This window comes from Salvelinus namaycush, chromosome 34 (genome assembly GCF_016432855.1).
Source record: "Salvelinus namaycush isolate Seneca chromosome 34, SaNama_1.0, whole genome shotgun sequence".
In the NCBI taxonomy this organism is placed as follows: Eukaryota; Metazoa; Chordata; class Actinopteri; order Salmoniformes; family Salmonidae; genus Salvelinus; species Salvelinus namaycush.
In genome coordinates, this window is record NC_052340.1 from 13018512 (window position 1) to 13035693 (window position 17182).

Sequence of the window (17182 nt, forward strand, 5' to 3'; positions counted from 1 at the left end):
GATTAGGGCCTGATTAATTTATTTCAATTGACTGATTTCCTCATATGAACTGTAACTCAGTAGAACCTTTGAAAGGGTTGTGTCTATGTTTTTGTTCAGTATACTATTGGGAAGCTCATCTATCATCCCTGAGCTCAGACTTCTCCCACATGCTGACCTCTGATGTCACCTACTAAGGAAATTACCTTGATAACAGCATTTTGGGCAGTTAAATCTAACAAAACATTATTTATAAAAAGAAATCAATTTATATGGTTTTTTGAACACTATCATTTGTTTACAAGCATGACAGCTGTACTTTTATTTTATGGTTGACGCAGCTTGTTGTACATTAGCCAATCAGCGTTTCTCAACTAGTTCAAAGCACGTGAATGCATCCAACCGGTATTTACGACTTCACAACTGGTAATTACCACCTTCCCACTTGGCTATGAACACAGCAATAGTCCTCAGTCTAAAACACACAAAACAATGAATGGGGCCTAAGTAATATATGTGTTTGCCTGATTGTAGATCTATCCAATCACATTTGACTACCAGTTAATGTGGGCCAGTGATGAGGATCTAAGGGGCTAGATTGGCAAGTGAAGGGGGATTGTCTAGCTTGTTGCGATTGATTTGCAGTGACATCACTACATGGTTGTCACAGACATTTCTTTTAATTTTTTTATTTTACCCCCTTTTCTCCCCAATTTTCGTGGTATCCAATCGCTAGTAATTACTATCTTGTCTCATCGCTACAACTCCCGTACGGGCTCGGGAGAGACGAAGGTCGAAAGCCATGCGTCCTCCGAAGCACAACCCAACCAAGCCGCACTGCTTCTTAACACAGCGCGCCTCCAACCCGGAAGCCAGCCGCACCAATGTGTCGGAGGAAACACCGTGTACCTGGCCCCCTTGGTTAGCGCGCACTGCGCCCGGCCCGCCACAGGAGTCGCTGGAGTGCGATCAGACAAGGATATCCCTACCGGTCAAACCCTCCCTAACCCGGACGACGCTATGCCAATTGTGCGTCGCCCCACGGACCTCCCGGTCGCGGCCGGCTGCGACAGAGCCTGGGCGCGAACCCAGAGACTCTGGTGGCGCAGCTAGCACTGCGATGCAGTGCCCTAGACCACTGCGCCACCCGGGAGGCCCGTCACAGACATTTCTAGACTACTGACCACGGTCCATCTGCATTTCCAGAGAACATTATAACGTTACTCAATCAAATCGTCTAAATCGTTAAAAAGAGGAACAATGCAGTTACCAAAATGTACATGAACGAAATATATACTGTATTTCTCTCCATTTAAAAAAAGTCTGTATTCAAAATACATTCATACCCTTTTTTCCCAAGTCGACCTTACGTCTTTGGTGTAAGAAAATTTGCTATTAAAATCTACAGGCTATAAATGTTATTGTACAGGAATGGAAAGGAGAACGTACTCGAGATCATTGAACTGATCGATATGGGGGGTATACTGATACCACGTATCTAAAACGATGCCATCTGGAATATCCCAAATATGTAAAGTGCTTCGGCATTAGTCCCTAACTCGAGGACACGAGAGATTGTTACACATACATCCATTAAGAAAAATAAGGCAGATCGGTCTCAACCACTTAACTGTACTCTGAAACACCTACATTTGTTCAAAGCACAGAGGTGGACAGAGGAGGAAGAAGAGAGTACAGTTAAGTGGACCCTTTGATAGAAAAATGAGAGAAACAAAGTCAGCTTGCTGTTTAGTCGTAAACGGACGTCAAACAGTGAAGCCCCAAGAGATTGTGAGAGCATCATCTCGATTGTTGACGATCGAGATTGAAAACATTGAGTGAATAAAATGGAGTATTTTAGCAGCCTATTCACACACACAAACACACTCCAACTAATGATGTTGTATGGTCTTTGTGCAAATCAAGTAGAAGACGAGAGCAAGCACATATTCCTCTGATTAGAGCAGTGGTGTGTGAGAAAGAGAGAAGGATGGAGACAGACGGGGAGAGCTAGAGAATAAAACTCAACCAAGGTTCTCCTCTTCTGAACCAATGAGAGCTTCTGACCAGGTTCAGGTGACACTTCCGCTATTGGACCGTCCGTCCAGTCACACGTGGTGGAGGGGGAAGCGGGGGCAGAGCGCGACCTTGGGAGTGTGGGTTCTTGGTCCTCGCGAGGCGGGCATCGTTCTCAGTGTCACTCTGGGGCTCCAGTGTAGAACTGTGGCAGGTGGCATACTGCCATTTTCTGGAATGGCTGTCTCAGGCCAGACAGACCCACCTAGACTCGTTAGGATGTCTTCCCAACTATCGGATTCTCTCTAGAAAGACACAGTAAACCAAAGAGGATAAATATTTACGTGGCTGTCTATTCATGTGTGTGTGTAAGTATAGACATATCCATGTGTGTGTACAAGTGTGTGTGAGTATAGACATAGGCATGTGTGTGTATACTTACTGGCTGCCGTACTGCGCGGTGCCGCTGCGGGTGTCGTGCTCTCTCTGCAGCTCCTTCAGGATGTGTGTGATCTGCCGCACTGTGTGGAATGTCTCCTTGGAGTCCTGGATGGTGAACAGGGAGTAGTCGTCCTGCTCCCTCGGAGGACCCTGGTACACAGCGATGCTGGCACACGCATCTGACCACAGGAGACAGTTACATAAGGTCATCATCACAGGCTATCACAGCAAGCTACTGTTGCCAGATTCACACTAAAAAGGGCCAAACCGAGCCAATCAGAGCTGTACTGGGCTGGCCTGGTTAGTCATACACAATAGTTGCTGGAACCGAGCTGGAAAGGACAATGTGAAAATAAAATATCAGAGCCAGCAGGGTACGGTTCAGGTGTGAATCAAGTATCAAAGTGTCATGCATGCTGCACAAGCACACATAGATGCAGAGAAAATGCCTCATGCAATAAGCCACTAAAGAAACAATCTACTGTGATAAGAATACTTTTTATATTAATTTGTGTGAAAGTTGGGCGATTGACAGGTAGAATCCCTCTTGCCTTCCATCTTCTGTAGCTTGGAGTAGCTGGAGGTGAAGAGGGAGAAGATTCTCTCCGTCTCGCGGTCACAGTCAATATCCAGCTGTAGGTTAGCCAGCAAGGTACTGGGAGGGGAGACAGGGTCATGTTCATTAGGCACCAATTGGAAGAAAACAGAAAACCGGCAATTGTCCAATAACGCTTCCTGGATTTGTCCAATTCCGCTACAGTGCTCCCTACTAAATAAGACTGATATAAGACTCTGGTGTCTGATACAAGTAGGCAGTGATTATGGTATGGTCAATTTCTTTGTTGAAGCAGCTGCTATCTCCTAGGAACTTGTGTTGATCTGAGAGGGAAGAATAGCACCAGTACAAGAAATATGGCGAAAATGCCACCTGGTCGATCAGAGTGCAAGATAGAACTATGAACCATCTAAAAGGCTCTATGATCAACTCTTACTAAGTTCTATAAATGAGTCTTTGGGTGCTGTAGCAGAGGAGTAAATTAGACTTTAAAAAAAAACCTCACAAATAACATTATTCATAATTCACTCAGGATGATCTTAAATCATGGTAGCATCCACATTAATGTACACGTTTTTAGAAACATATTCCATTTTATTTATAAGAAAAGTGACTCCAAAATGACACAATGCATTATTTACCATTCATTTCTATTGGGCACAAAATAATCTGCCCCACCAAAACAAACAGCAAATGCTGTACAGTCACAAACTTAATGTAGTCATTGCATGCTATGAATATGGGACCAAATACTTTTACTACTTTAATACACATAAGTGAATTTGTCCCAATACTTTTGGTCCTGTAAAATTGGGAGACTATGTACACAAAGTGCTGTAATACCCTCAAATTAAAGCTGACAGTCTGCACTTTAACCTCATAGTTATTGTATCATTTCAAATCCAAAGTGCTGGAGTACAGAGCCAAAACAAGAAAAAATATGTCACTGTCCCAATACTTTTGGAGCTCACTGTATGCGTGGTGATACTTGGGAACAGATTTCCTCAATTAAAATCACTTTGAGGTCATTTCCTGGTGATTATACAAAGTGTAATAAAATGTTATTGGAGAACAGCTATTGGGGCGCCCTGATCTAGGGACTAGAGGTTGGTTTGAGATTCAGAGTTGAGTACTCACGGTGTGCAGGGTTTGCAGCCCGGCTGGCTGTCGTTCAGGCTCCTGCAGCAGAGCCAGGCTCCGGCCAAGTAGGCCGAGGGGTGGAAGGTGCCCAGGCGATCCGGATTACAGCGGCTCACTTGGCTCAGCACCTCCACCCACTCACTGGCCTCCACGCAGTTCCCCGCCTGCACGTACAGTGGCTTCTCACTGTGAAGCACCTGGAACATCTAAAAAGGGAGAGGAAAGAGGAGCTGTCGATAACACACACATTACATACAATATCTGACAGGCTGTGAATATGGTGTCAAATTAATTGCCCTTTGCACACAATTAAGATGTTATTTTATTTAGTAACAGACACTCATAGTCCACATATGTATCTGTTCAAATTCAAATCGGTAAACTCAAAGAACTTCCCTCACAACTTACATAGGACCACCGGAGTTTCCTGATCTGTTGACCTGACCAGGAAAACCTCTGAGCCTTTGCATTAGCCTATAGTATAACTGTGCTTTACCGTTTACTGGTCAGGTAGGTGGCCAGGGAAAACTCCTGGCTCTAAACAGACCACAATAGACAGTCATGAGACAGGCTGAGGGGGTCCCAAGTCCTGCTTACATTTTTGCGGTTAAAGGCACTTAAGTCCAGTTTCTCCACAGCCCGGATATTCTTCACAGGCATAATGCAGAGTGCTTCTTTCCCTTGGAAAACAAAAACAAAAATAAACGTAAATATACGCACACACAAAATGTCTACATTGGACTCCCTTACCCTTATATAAAACAGGCTACTGTAACAAGTTACAAGGATAGTAGCTAGTCTCAACAACAGAAAGAATCCCGTCTCTGGATAAATGATATGGAAATATTCTTCAACTGTTAAAGGATCATCTGGAACCCACCCATGTCGTCTTGGTCAAGCTACATCACTAGGAGGAACATTGAGTTCTTACACCATGTGACCCTGACTACTAGAAGACGTGCAGCGTTACACTTCACACATACTCGTCCAACAAAAATACAAATCGAGAACATTCTTTTTACACTCGATAGACCACCATTTCCAGCACTGTGTCTGACAAAAGCCCGGGCCAAAACACACAAACCATACACAGTTATAAAAGCAGTCTCAGTATCAGCTCCTGCTATTGGTCTCTCTTCAGTCTCCACCTATCAGCTCACACTCCATCTAGCTGATAGAGTGAAGTATCTGATCCACTGATGATACTTCACTGCACATACAACCCCCCCATTTCCTTCTCTCTCCCTTACATATGTGAATCAAGGTGCATTGGGTGTGTGTGATGAATTTTGCCATATCAATCTCTCATTTAAGATGGAGCGCTTTTCTCTGCCTGCCACCTTCCTCTTCCTCTGCATTGCCAGCCCGATTGACCCCCCCGACACCAACACGCATACCTCCAGCACCATCAGGTTCTCTGCATATCTCCTGCCTTCCAGTTCAGTGCTCACACACACACACACACACACACACACTTCAGTTCAGTTCAGTTCATCTCCGGACAGCAGGCTACAAATCACTTAAGTTGTAAACACGGATCTTCACTACTCTGGCTACGTTACTGCATTCTGGTACATTATTCATGTTGTTCCTCTCTTTGAGTCGTTCCAATATCCAACAGGAGTCCCAAATCTAGAGCAGAGCTAGACTCCATTAATGATCTAAATCCCAATTAGAAATGCACTTTATTACAATGTGATGTTAAATGTGCTGCATTGTTGCCAGAAGCATTATGTCTCGGCAATCAGATGCACATCTGAACATTTTGATCCATGGTTCTCTTCACAATTTTACTGAAATCTCCTGCCAATATGAAAAAATAAAATCATGCATGCAAACTAGTCTGAAAGTGAACCCAGACACACTTCACCCGAGGGCGACACAACTAGGCCGCGTCCCAAATGGCACCCTCATCCCTACATAGTGCACACTACTTTTGACCAGAGCTTTTTGGAATTGGTTGCCATTTGAGACGTATCCTAGTGGTTAGTTCCATCTGCAGGGATCATCATGATAATGCTCAGACCAAACGATCATGATCCCTGGAAACTGGAACCCTGTCCTGCTCCCTTCCATTACAAATTGAAACCCATATAAAAAAAAGTTATGAGACAGCAAACACTCACAGCAACATGACTTAGTTCAAAACCTCCCAAACGCCTTTCAAACTTTTTTAGCATCGACTATTACTAACCCCAAAAACAGCACCACCAGAGCCCAAGTGCTGCCTGCTGTCATGGTGCTTCAGCTGCACTGCCCAAACCCGGTTGTCACTGTCAATTTACAGTGACACCAATCTAGAGGCCCCATCTGTCTGCCTGTTCTGCTGTAACAGAGCCTCCATTGCAGTGGCAGGGCACAGCTCCAGAGACCACTCCAACACACACACAAAAAACACACACAGATGAACATGCATGGGTAACAACATCTATGCTTATCTAAGGCATGTGGTTGTGGAGGAATGAGCAAATGTTGTGGGAGTATAGAATACAATCTACCAAACCTACACACCCAAACCTACACACTAAAACTTGATGAATTAACATCAGGAAGTTTGCTCCTTCACCAAACATGTACTTTCTGATGATTATCAAATAAACATTGTTTAAAATTGCAGCTGTTTGCATGCCCCACATTTCTTTTCAAACCATGTTCTGAAGTGCATCCTCGGTCAATAAAATAATGGAGTTAAACCAAGCTAACTCCCTATGGAATTCAATATTGATGCACACGCTGACAGCGGGTTTTCCACATTCCAACAAAAACAAAATAAATGGATAATGAAATGTGTCAAGACTGACCGTTGACATGGCGGTAAAAAGGGGGGGGGAACCCTCCGGAGACCAATGGATCTAGACTGGATTCTTTCTTCAAAGAGTTCATGTGAGTTTACATTGCTCCAAGACTTGAGAAGGACTAGGAGAAGGAGTGGCTGGAGCTGTAGGGCCCGTTGCTCTGAGTCGAGGCCGGGATTTACATGAAACAAACTTTCAAAGATAGTTTGTGTGTCTGTCGGTCTACTCTAACGATAACATTCACAAACTGACACACATACAGCTGCAAGCAGATGCGCACATGTAGGCAGGCCCAACCCTCAACCTCACTTTTATCAACACTCAACAGCCTACCTCTGTGTTGCTCTCCACATCCTCCCTTCTGTTAGCCTGCATACTCACACTAAATTCTGTCATTGAAGTCGTTTGTGGTGACAAGGCGAATGAGGGGCATGGTACAAAAAGTAATAAGCGATTGGATCGTGTATGACCAAATCAGAGTACCAAAGCCAATGAAGAATTATCAAACCTCTGCTTTACCCACATGTGTTCTGGCTCAACCCAACGGTTTCTGGACCAATCAGACAGCACACATGTGTTCGCAGTCGGTGAAGGGTTAGAGACGTACTCAGATCCAGATTCATTGTGGAGAAAAAAACTAACATCCGTGGGCGTGGCGTAGCGTTTGGCCAAAGCAAGGAGTCTGGGTAGCCAGGCAACCATTCTGTCAAACCCCTGTGAAGCAGTAGGTGCTTTTGTGGTAACATCATTTAGGTCTGATGATGTGATTGGAAGTTAACTGAACAGTAATGGTATTGGTCAACAGTCTCTATTTGAAGAATGTCAAATACATCTTGATTTGTTTAACTTTGTTGGTTACTACATGATTCCATGTGTTATTTCATAGTTTTGATGTCTTCACTATTATTCTAAAATGTAGAAAATAGTCAAAATAAAGAAAAACCCTTGAATGAGTAGGTGTGTCCAAACTTGACTGGTACATATGATATAAAATACATATGATGAATTTTACCTTACACACACCTCCCTAGCCCACTGACACGCACCAAAACTGACAACAGAGTGGATGAGGAAATGAGTCTTGGTAATTGTTGAGAAGAGTGCTGAGGGAACAGTCTTGGTGGAGTGTGCCATGGACCTGGGAGCAGCAGTAAATTAACGGAAGGTTGGATTTGGCTGGGGCCTGTTCCAAACAATTTACGTAACTGATTGAAAAAGATGACTTGACATTTCAACAATAATTAGAGTGGGGGGGGGGGGGGAAACACAGTGTTACACAAGACCTTCGGCTCGTTTATGCAACGTCCAGGCTATCACACCATGTACAATATGGCTGGAAGCGTCTGGCTGCTATTGGCTTTCATAAGACGTCGAAATCGGAGAGGTCTGACAAAGTCCAAGCAGATCAGAAGACTCGACTTGAACATAGTTTGGCTTTGTAGTCCCAACTTGACAGACCCCAAGGAGGCAAGGTATACTTGACTTGGACTGGAGGTATACTACTCCTGAAACCTAGTCTTAAATTATGACAAACTATGTAGCCAACATAAAGTCTTGTGAAGTCTTGTGTATGATACCAAATTAAATTGAGGTGGTCTCAATGACACACATTTGTAGTCTAGTTTATTGTAGGCTATTTGTAATATGAAACAAATGAACTAGGCCTATATGAGCAGATCTCCATCCATATATTGCAGATCTCCATCCATCAAGTTAGGTCTGATTACTAGGCTTGATTTCAACATGCCTTGTTGTCATTGGGGACAAAGCAGAGAGCTAGAGATTAAGTCCTCTGATTTGCTCAGCTTCAACTTCAGACGGTCGAGCCAAAAACCACAAAACGTGCAAACTAGAAGCCTATTTTTTTGTGTAATTGTAGGGTCGTTTTTCGTACCAGCATACTTTGACCTCAACTTTCGTGCATGGTACGCAAAGTGTGAGCAGGTTGGCAGGTCTGGTGTATGCGCGTTACTGCTATGGCAGCAGCCCCCAGCGTCTCATAGTCACCCTCTCTTCAAGAATTACAGGAGACTGGCAGAGAAACCAGGAGCCTAGCGTGTGTGTGGCTGTGCTCCCCTGAGGTGAGCTGAGTAGTAGAGTACAGGACTCCCGCCAGGTAGGCTCCACTATAATGACCAGGGTTCTCACTCTCCCTCCTCTTCTGCCGCTCTCTGGCTCTCTCTCATTATAATGAACAGAGCTTACTTCCTGCATTCCTCCCCCTCTCTGTGGGAGGCCGGTGGCCCGTGGATAGATACCTGTGGATAGAGCTCCATATACTCACCATCTCCCCTGGGAGATAAAAGCTAAGAACCTTGTTCCAAACAGTGTTGTACGTCTAGAAAATCCACAATTTCAAAACAACTGGCTAACCTGGCCCATGGAGGGATCTGGTCCAACACTGCCCCCTATGGGGCACTCTATGGTTGTGGCGTGTGTGGTTGTGAATCTGTGTGAGTGTGTGTGCATGTCTCACCTCTGTGCTTGTGGTAGGAGAGCTCCCTGTTGGTCACTCTAAGCCACCTCTTCTTAAAGTTCTTGCCGATGCGTTTCCTTCCCTGGGCCCGCTTCTGTACCTCCCTGTAGTAAAGTAAAATAAATATAGACTTGACATTGGCACAGTAAGTTTAACTTTACAGCCAACAACCCATTTTTATGTGTAGCTTTCTTTATGAACCAGAAAAATCTATCAAAGTTAATGATCACTCTTAGTGACAAACCCCTCTGGTCAGCTCAAACTCAAGTCACCTAACTTTTTACATTAAAGATTTAGTCCTGGACTAAAAAGCACTTTCAGTCCAGGAAACAGGCACAAAATCTTTACCCCACTAGCCAAAACCCAAATTAAATTGTATTAGTCACATGAGCCGAATACAACAGGTATTTTATAACCGTGAAATGCTTACAAGCCCTTAACCAACAATGCAGTTAAGAAAATAGTTAAGAAAATATTTACAAAATTAACAAAGTTTAAATAATAAAATAAAAAAAGTAACAGAAATAACAATGAGGGGGTACCGGTACCGAATCAATGAGAAGGGGTACAGGTTAGTCAAGGTAGCAGCAGTGTAAAAACACGGGGGGGGCTTCCTCTGACACCGCCTAGTATATAGGTCCTGGATGGCAGGAAGCTTGGCCCCAGTGATGTACTGGGCTGTACGAACTACCCTCTGTAGCGCTTTACAGTCGAATGCAGAGTAGTTGCCATACCAGGCGGTGATGCAGCTGGTCAGGATGCTCTCGATGCTGCAGCTGTAGAACTTTGAGGATCTGGGGACCCATGCCAAATCTTTTCAGTCTCCTGAGGGGGAAAAGGTGTTGTCGTGCCCTCTTCACGACTGTCTTAGTGTGTTTGGACCATGATTGTTGTCCACATCCCCAACAAACTAAGAACTTCAAACTCTCGACCCACTCCACTACAGCCCCGTCGATGTGAATGGGGGTGTGTTCGGCCCTCCTTTTCCTGTAGTCCACGATCATCTCCTTTGTCTTGCTCACATTGAGGGAGAGGTTGTTGTCCTGGCACCACACTGCCAGGTCTCTGACCTCCCTATAGGCTGTCTCATCGTTGTCAGCGATCAGGCCTACCACTGTTGTGTCGTCAAACGTAATGATGGTGTTGGAGTTGTGCTTGGCCACGCTGTCGTGGGTGAACAGGGAGTACAGGAGGGGATTAAGCACGCACCCCTGAGGGGCCCCTGTGTTGAGGATCAGCGTGGCAGATGTTGTTGCCTACCCTTACTACCTGGGGGCTGCCCGCCAGGAAGTCCAGGATCCAGTTACAGAGGGAGGTGTTTAGTCCCAGGGTCCTTAGCTTAGTGATAAGCTTCGTGGGCACTATGGTGTTGAACGCTGAGCTGTAGTCAATGAACAGCATTCTCACATAGGTGTTCCTTTTGTCCAGGTGGGAAAGGGCAGTGTGGAGTGCGATTGAGATTGCGTCATCTGTGGATCTGTTGGGGCGGTATGCGAATTGGAGTGGGTCTAGAGTTTCCGGGATGATGGTGTTGACTTGAGCCATGACTACTGACATGAGTGCTACGGGGCGGTAGTCATTTAGGCAGGTTACAGGGACTTGGGCATAGGGACTATGGTGGTCTGCTTGAAACATGTAGGTATTACAGACTCGGTCAGGGAGAGGATGAAAATGTCAGTGTAGACACTTGCCAGTTGGTCCGCGCATGCTCCGAGTGCACGTTCTGGTAATCCGTCTGGCCCCACGGCCTTGTGAATGTTGACCTGTTTAACTTTTTACGGCTAGGGGTCAGAATTTTTTTATTTTAATAACGTGCCCAACGTAAACGGACATTTTCTCTGGCCCAGATCGTAGAATATGCATATCATTTACAGATTAGGATAGAAAACACTCCAAAGTTTCCAAAACTGGCAAAATATTGTCTGTGAGTATAACAATACTTATTCTGCAAGCGAAAACCTGAGAAAATGTAACCCGGAAGTGATATACTTTAAAAAAAAATCTGTGTTCCCTGGCCCGTCTAACCTCCATTTAAAGGGGTATCAACCAGATTCCTTTTCCAATGGCTTCCTCAGGCTGTGACCAGGCTTTAGACATAGTTTCAGGCTTTTATTTGGAAAAATTAGCGAGTTTTTTCAAAAGTAGTCAGGTGTCCTCTGAATATTTCCTGCGCGCGAGAGAGGGGCACCCCATTTTCCTTTTGTCTCTTAATGAATAGGTTATGGTCCTGAGGATTGATTATAAAAAACATTTGACATGTTTCTACGACCATTACGGATACTTTTTGGAATTTGGCGAACGGAACACGGCTTTGATTTTCTGAACATAATGCACAACCCAAATGGCGCTTTTTTGTGATAAAAGTAATATTTATCGAACAAAAATAACATTTGTTGTGTAACTGGGAGTCTCGTGAGTGGAAACATCCCAAGATTATCAAAGGTAAGCGATTAATTTCATTGCTTTTCTGACTTTCGTGACCAAGCTAACCAAGCTAATATAAGGCTAACTGTTGTAGCATTGAAAGCTACACTCACAAAAGCTTGGATTTCTTTCGCTGTAAAGTATATTTTCAAAATCTGACACGATAGGTGGATTAACAACAAGCTAAGCTGTGTTTTGGTATATTTCACTTGTGATTGCATGATTCTAAATATTTTTAGTAATATCTTTGCATTTGGCGCGCTGCAATTCTAGCGGTTGTTTAGGAAAGGGATCCCGTAAAAGGGATCAGTAGCGCAGAGAAGTTAAAAGGTCTTGCTCACATCGGCTACGGAGAGCGTGCTCACACAGTCGCCCGGAACAGCTGGTGCTCTCATGCATGCTTCAGTGTTGCTTGCCTCGAAGCGAGCATAAAAAGGCATTTAGCTCGTCTGGTAGGCTCGTGCCACTGGGGAGCTCGCGGCTGGGTTTCCCTTTTTTAGTCTATAATGGTTTGCAAGCCCTGCCACATCCGACAAGTGTCAGAGCCGGTGTAGTAGGATTCAATCTTAGTCCTGTATTAATGCTTTGGCTGTTTGAGAGCAGTGCGGAATTTCTTATAAGCGTCCAGATTAGTGTTCCACTCCTTGAAAGCGGCAGCTCTAACCTTTAGCTCGGTTCGGATGTTGCCTGTAATCCACGGCTTCTGGTTGGGATATGTACGTACGGTCGCTGTGGGGACGACGTCGTCGATGCACTTATTGATGAAGCCGGTGACTGAGGTGGTATGCTCCTCAATGTCATTGGATGAAACCCAGAACATCCAGTCTGTGCTAGAAAAACAGTCCTGTAGCGTAGCATCCGCGTCATCTGACCACTTCCGTATTGACCGAGTCACTGGTACTTCCTGATTTCTGCTTACAAGCAAAAACTTTAGCAGGAGGACAGAATTATGGTCAGATTTGCCAAATGGAGGGCGAGGGAGAGCTTTGTACACGTCTCTGTATGTGGAGTAAAGGTGGTCTAGAGTTTTTTTTTTCTTCCTCTGGTTGCACATGTGACATGCTGGTAGAAATTAGGTAAAAAAACGGATCTAAGTTTGCCTGCATTAAAGTCCCCAGCCACTAGAAGCTTTCTGGATGAGCATTTTCTTGCTTGCTTATGGCCTTATACAGCTCGTTGAGTGCGGTCTTAGTGTCAGCTGGATGTGAGCCACTCACCCCTCTTTGAGAACCACAGAATCCTCCACCCCGCTGGACTCCTTACTGACGTTGGAGGAGATCTCATCTAGGAACTACACACAAACACACAATGTTAGAGGGAAACACCATGCCAAATCAGCAATGCAAAAAAAAAAATAACATGGAAAACTGATTTACTAACATGTGGTTGGTAAAACCTTGAGTTTTGACACGTGGTCTACAAAATCTAAATCTACAGAATCGAATGTAATAGGAAGGTCGCTTCACAACCAACAACTCACCTTTTTTACTTTTCCAATACATTTGTCTTCTTGGAATGATTTGAAGAAATCGTACATGTAGGATTCTTTAAAACTAGACTAAAGACAAAAACACATACACAAAAATTGTTACTTTTGCTCAGAGCAGACCTACAGACAACCCACTGGGCAAAAACTGGTTAAATCAACGTTGTTTCCACATAATTTCAACCCCCAAAAATCTATATGATGATGTTGAATCAACATGTAAAACTAATTGGATTTGCAAAAAGTCATCAATAAGGGCATTGTCTTTTTTTTGCCGACTTTTAAAATAAATCCAATGACATGGTGAAATGTTTTGTTGATTTGACGTTGAATTCACATGTTGACAACTCAACCAAATGTTTATCAAAAACAGACCTTCAACTGATGTCTGTGCCCAGTGGGAATGAATGATATGATAGACACACAAGGGAAGATTGATAAATTGATTGGTGGGCATGTTGACAGGCTGATAAGACATACATGAATACGTACCAGTTTGTTTTTGGACAGGCTCCCCCAGCTCCCCAGAGTCTGGATGGTCTTGGAGATTAGAGTGAGTGTTCGGGAGACCTCTAGGTCCTGACAGATGAGTGTACAAAAGACGTCAAATACCAGGGTAATGTTTTAGGCACCGAACGGAATATATATATATTTTTGTTAACGGGGAGGGACTAGCTGTGCTTGTCCAATAACTTATTGTCAATTACAAACACTCGTTCTCATTTTCCATTTCAAATTATTTTTTTATTTAATAATAAATAACTGTATTTAAATGGTCTGAAATGCTTTGAGCGATGCTCATGTTCAACCACAGATCGCTTAAGAGAGCTTGGGTATGGGTTTACTGCAGTAATCTAAGTGAAAGGATTGTCCTGGGATTTTGCACCAAAAAATAGGCCTATCACCTGTAGGACCAAATTCTAACATTTAGGCTACAGTACAGGTACATTTACTAATAAATTACATGGTAAAATGCTAATTAGGCCAACACAGTAATATCATAGGATACATGGGATTCATTAGAATAACTTGGCTAACAATTCAGTTCGGTACTAGGCTAGACCTAGCGCAACTTTATTATAAAACAGTTGACTAATGTTTCGCGCTTGGTTTAGCCATTGTCGGTAACCTAGCCTACTTTACAAAGGTGTTCTTGGATTTCAATGTTTGTTTTTCTTTGTTGCTGCCGTGGTCACTGCTGGAGCGAATTGTTAATGGAAGAGTGTGATATTTGGGATGTTCAATTCTTTTTTTTTGTTTTTTGTAGAATGACTGAGGTCGTCACCTGTGATTATTATTTTTAAAGAACATCTTACTCAAATACATGAAAAGGGATAGTGCAAGATTTTGGCAATGAAGCCCTTTTACTACTTACCTAGAGTCAGATGAACTCATGGATACCATTTTTGTCTCTGTGTGCAGTTTGAAGGACGTTTAAGGTAGTTTCGCGAGCCATTGCTAACTAGCCATTGCTGCTAGCTGTTCCTATAACTAGCTGCTTCCAAAGACTTCCAGTCACTGCGCTAATGCTAGTTAGCAATTGCTAACTTCAAACTACATGCAGACATTAAAATGGTATCCATGAGAATCTTGCACTAACTCTTGGTAAGTAGAAAAAAATGCTTAATTGACAAATATCTCACTATCTTAAAAGCACATCTCTGAATAAATATTTTGTAAAACTACAAATTATTTTTTACAAATATTTTGGGGAGTGGTGGCAACGATTTAGCAACAGCGAGGCTTCGCTGCTAAATGAATATAGGGGGAGCACTTTCACTTCTAAGTAGCTATACCATATCACTACAGCGTCAACACAAGGGATACCTCCTATGTGACACAAATGTAAAAAAAAATATAGGCATATGGGTGTACTCACAGGATGGTGTGGGCGGAGCTGGAAGGTGTGTGGCGAGAGAACGGCGACGGCAAAGAAGCGCAGGAACACGAAGCTGCTGACCGCCGAATACTGGACATGAGGATCATCTGCAGGGGAGAGGAGGAAGGGGGAGAGAAGGGGGAGACAGGTGAAGGAAAAAGAAAACCAAAGCTCGGATTGCTCCCTGTCCTTATCCATTGACTGCTCAATGGTAAGAAAACAAGGATGTCATTTTTTATTTGGGTGAGCTATCCCTTTAAAAAAGGTGCCAATTCATATAAGCATGGTGGTTAATGAGAACATGACTCGCACCAAGCTCCAACACTAGCTTTTACTTGAAGGGCCTCTGTCATACATACTACGGACAACCTCCTGCACTTTAGTCAGGCTTCTGGCTCCACCTCATGGTGGACATGGTCTCTACAACATGCTGCTTACTGATGGAAGATACATTACATTACTTACTTTATCAGAGTCTTTTTTTATAAAGTAACTAGATAATACTTGGGAAAGACTAGCATAATATTTCTGTATGTAATCTATCATCTTTTCTTCTGGATAGAGACCTGGACCATTCTACACAAATGCTTATAACAGGATCTACACAAGATCAACTCGATATTTGCGGTATGAAAACATCTCAGAAACATTTTTGTGGTTAGTGGACGTTCTCTCGAATGTGATGAGGCACAGTAAGTATCGATGAGAGAGCTGTGACTGAGGAATAGGGTTACAAAACTCTAGAAACTTTCCCGCAAAGTTTGGCGGCAAACCACCAAACTGAGTTTTCTTTAAACCCGGGAACTTTGGAAAGTTTTCCGGAATTTTGAAATCATGCTGAGGATGAGGAGGTAGGATGAAGGTGAGGAGAGAGGATAAAGATGCGTGTGATGCCCTGCTCACCTGGGAACCGCTTGGAGGCCAGTTGACGCAGCGAGCGGAACACGTCACACATGAGCGGGGGACAGCTGGAGCTGGACTGGGTGATGGACGAGAACACCTTCTGAACGTACCCCTGCAGGTTCTCCTGGAGAGAGGACGGACACGCACGTTGTGAACACACGTCGCTTATTAACACTTCATTCTGTATACCACCCCACCACAATACACTGATAGCAAGCTTGCGATGCACCGGACAAATGTATACTGTACCTTGTTGACCTCAACATTATCTCCCTCTTTCAGTTTGATCGGGTCAATCTCACAGGTTTTGTTTGATTCACAAATCTACAAAAGAAATTGAAGATGTTATGCTGAGTTTTGAATGCATTTTCAAACATGTTGTTCCTAGGTTAATGAGCTTTTATGATTTGGTTCATAGCACGGCTTACTTCTTAGGATCTGTGTTAATCTATGATATAATCAATTTGCTCACATCATTACCTAGGTAACATATGATGTACATTACCTCATCCAATACAGGCTTCAGGGTGACCGTCAAGTAGCTCCGCCCTACAATCTTCATCATGTCGTCAATGAGGCGTGTTGCTAGGGAGTTGCCACGGAAAATGGTGTTGGCCTCCCTAGACAGACAAGACCGGGTTCAGAGGTCAGGATGACTATTCACTTTATTGAGCACTACTTTTGTCCAGAGCTCATAGGGCCGAGGAGAAGTGTGTACTACTCACTGAGTGTTCTCCAGCTCCAGGGCAACGATGGCGGAGACGAAGGACACCAGGCGGCCGTGGTGGAGTAGCAGGCGGACCACGGGCAGCACCGCCTCATACCTCTCCCTGCAGATGTCCCCCAGAATGTGGGCCGCTGACGCCGAGATGGGCTGAGACGGAGAAGAGAGATAAATAGAGACAGAGATAAAGGCACCATACCGTGAGCGATGATTGGTCAGACACTAACGGTTATTGGTTGACTGCAATTCCACATGTATACAGCCACCACTCACGACAAACTACTGGCAATGGTGTGGAATACAATGTGGGGACTGTGGGCGATGTTTGACCACTGACAGTTTTAACCGATTGTCGGTCCTATG

General features: G+C 44.0%; 1 protein-coding gene across 1 annotated transcript in view; it reads right to left on the minus strand.

The window, feature by feature from the left end:
- Positions 1–1063: 1063 nt before the first annotated feature.
- LOC120028709 (ras GTPase-activating protein 2-like) overlaps positions 1064–17182 on the minus strand; it is a 41884-nt gene continuing 25765 nt past the window's right edge. The window contains exons 11-24 of the mRNA XM_038973936.1: positions 16821–16969; positions 16601–16715; positions 16345–16419; positions 16096–16219; positions 15193–15299; positions 13806–13892; positions 13308–13385; positions 13045–13118; positions 9404–9507; positions 4730–4812; positions 4130–4338; positions 2988–3091; positions 2438–2615; positions 1064–2300 (exon numbers count right to left, since the gene is read on the minus strand). Of these exons, the coding sequence (XP_038829864.1) occupies positions 2270–2300; positions 2438–2615; positions 2988–3091; positions 4130–4338; positions 4730–4812; positions 9404–9507; positions 13045–13118; positions 13308–13385; positions 13806–13892; positions 15193–15299; positions 16096–16219; positions 16345–16419; positions 16601–16715; positions 16821–16969 (1518 nt within the window). The 3' untranslated portion in view covers positions 1064–2269. The remainder of the gene's footprint in view (positions 2301–2437; positions 2616–2987; positions 3092–4129; positions 4339–4729; positions 4813–9403; positions 9508–13044; positions 13119–13307; positions 13386–13805; positions 13893–15192; positions 15300–16095; positions 16220–16344; positions 16420–16600; positions 16716–16820; positions 16970–17182) is intronic.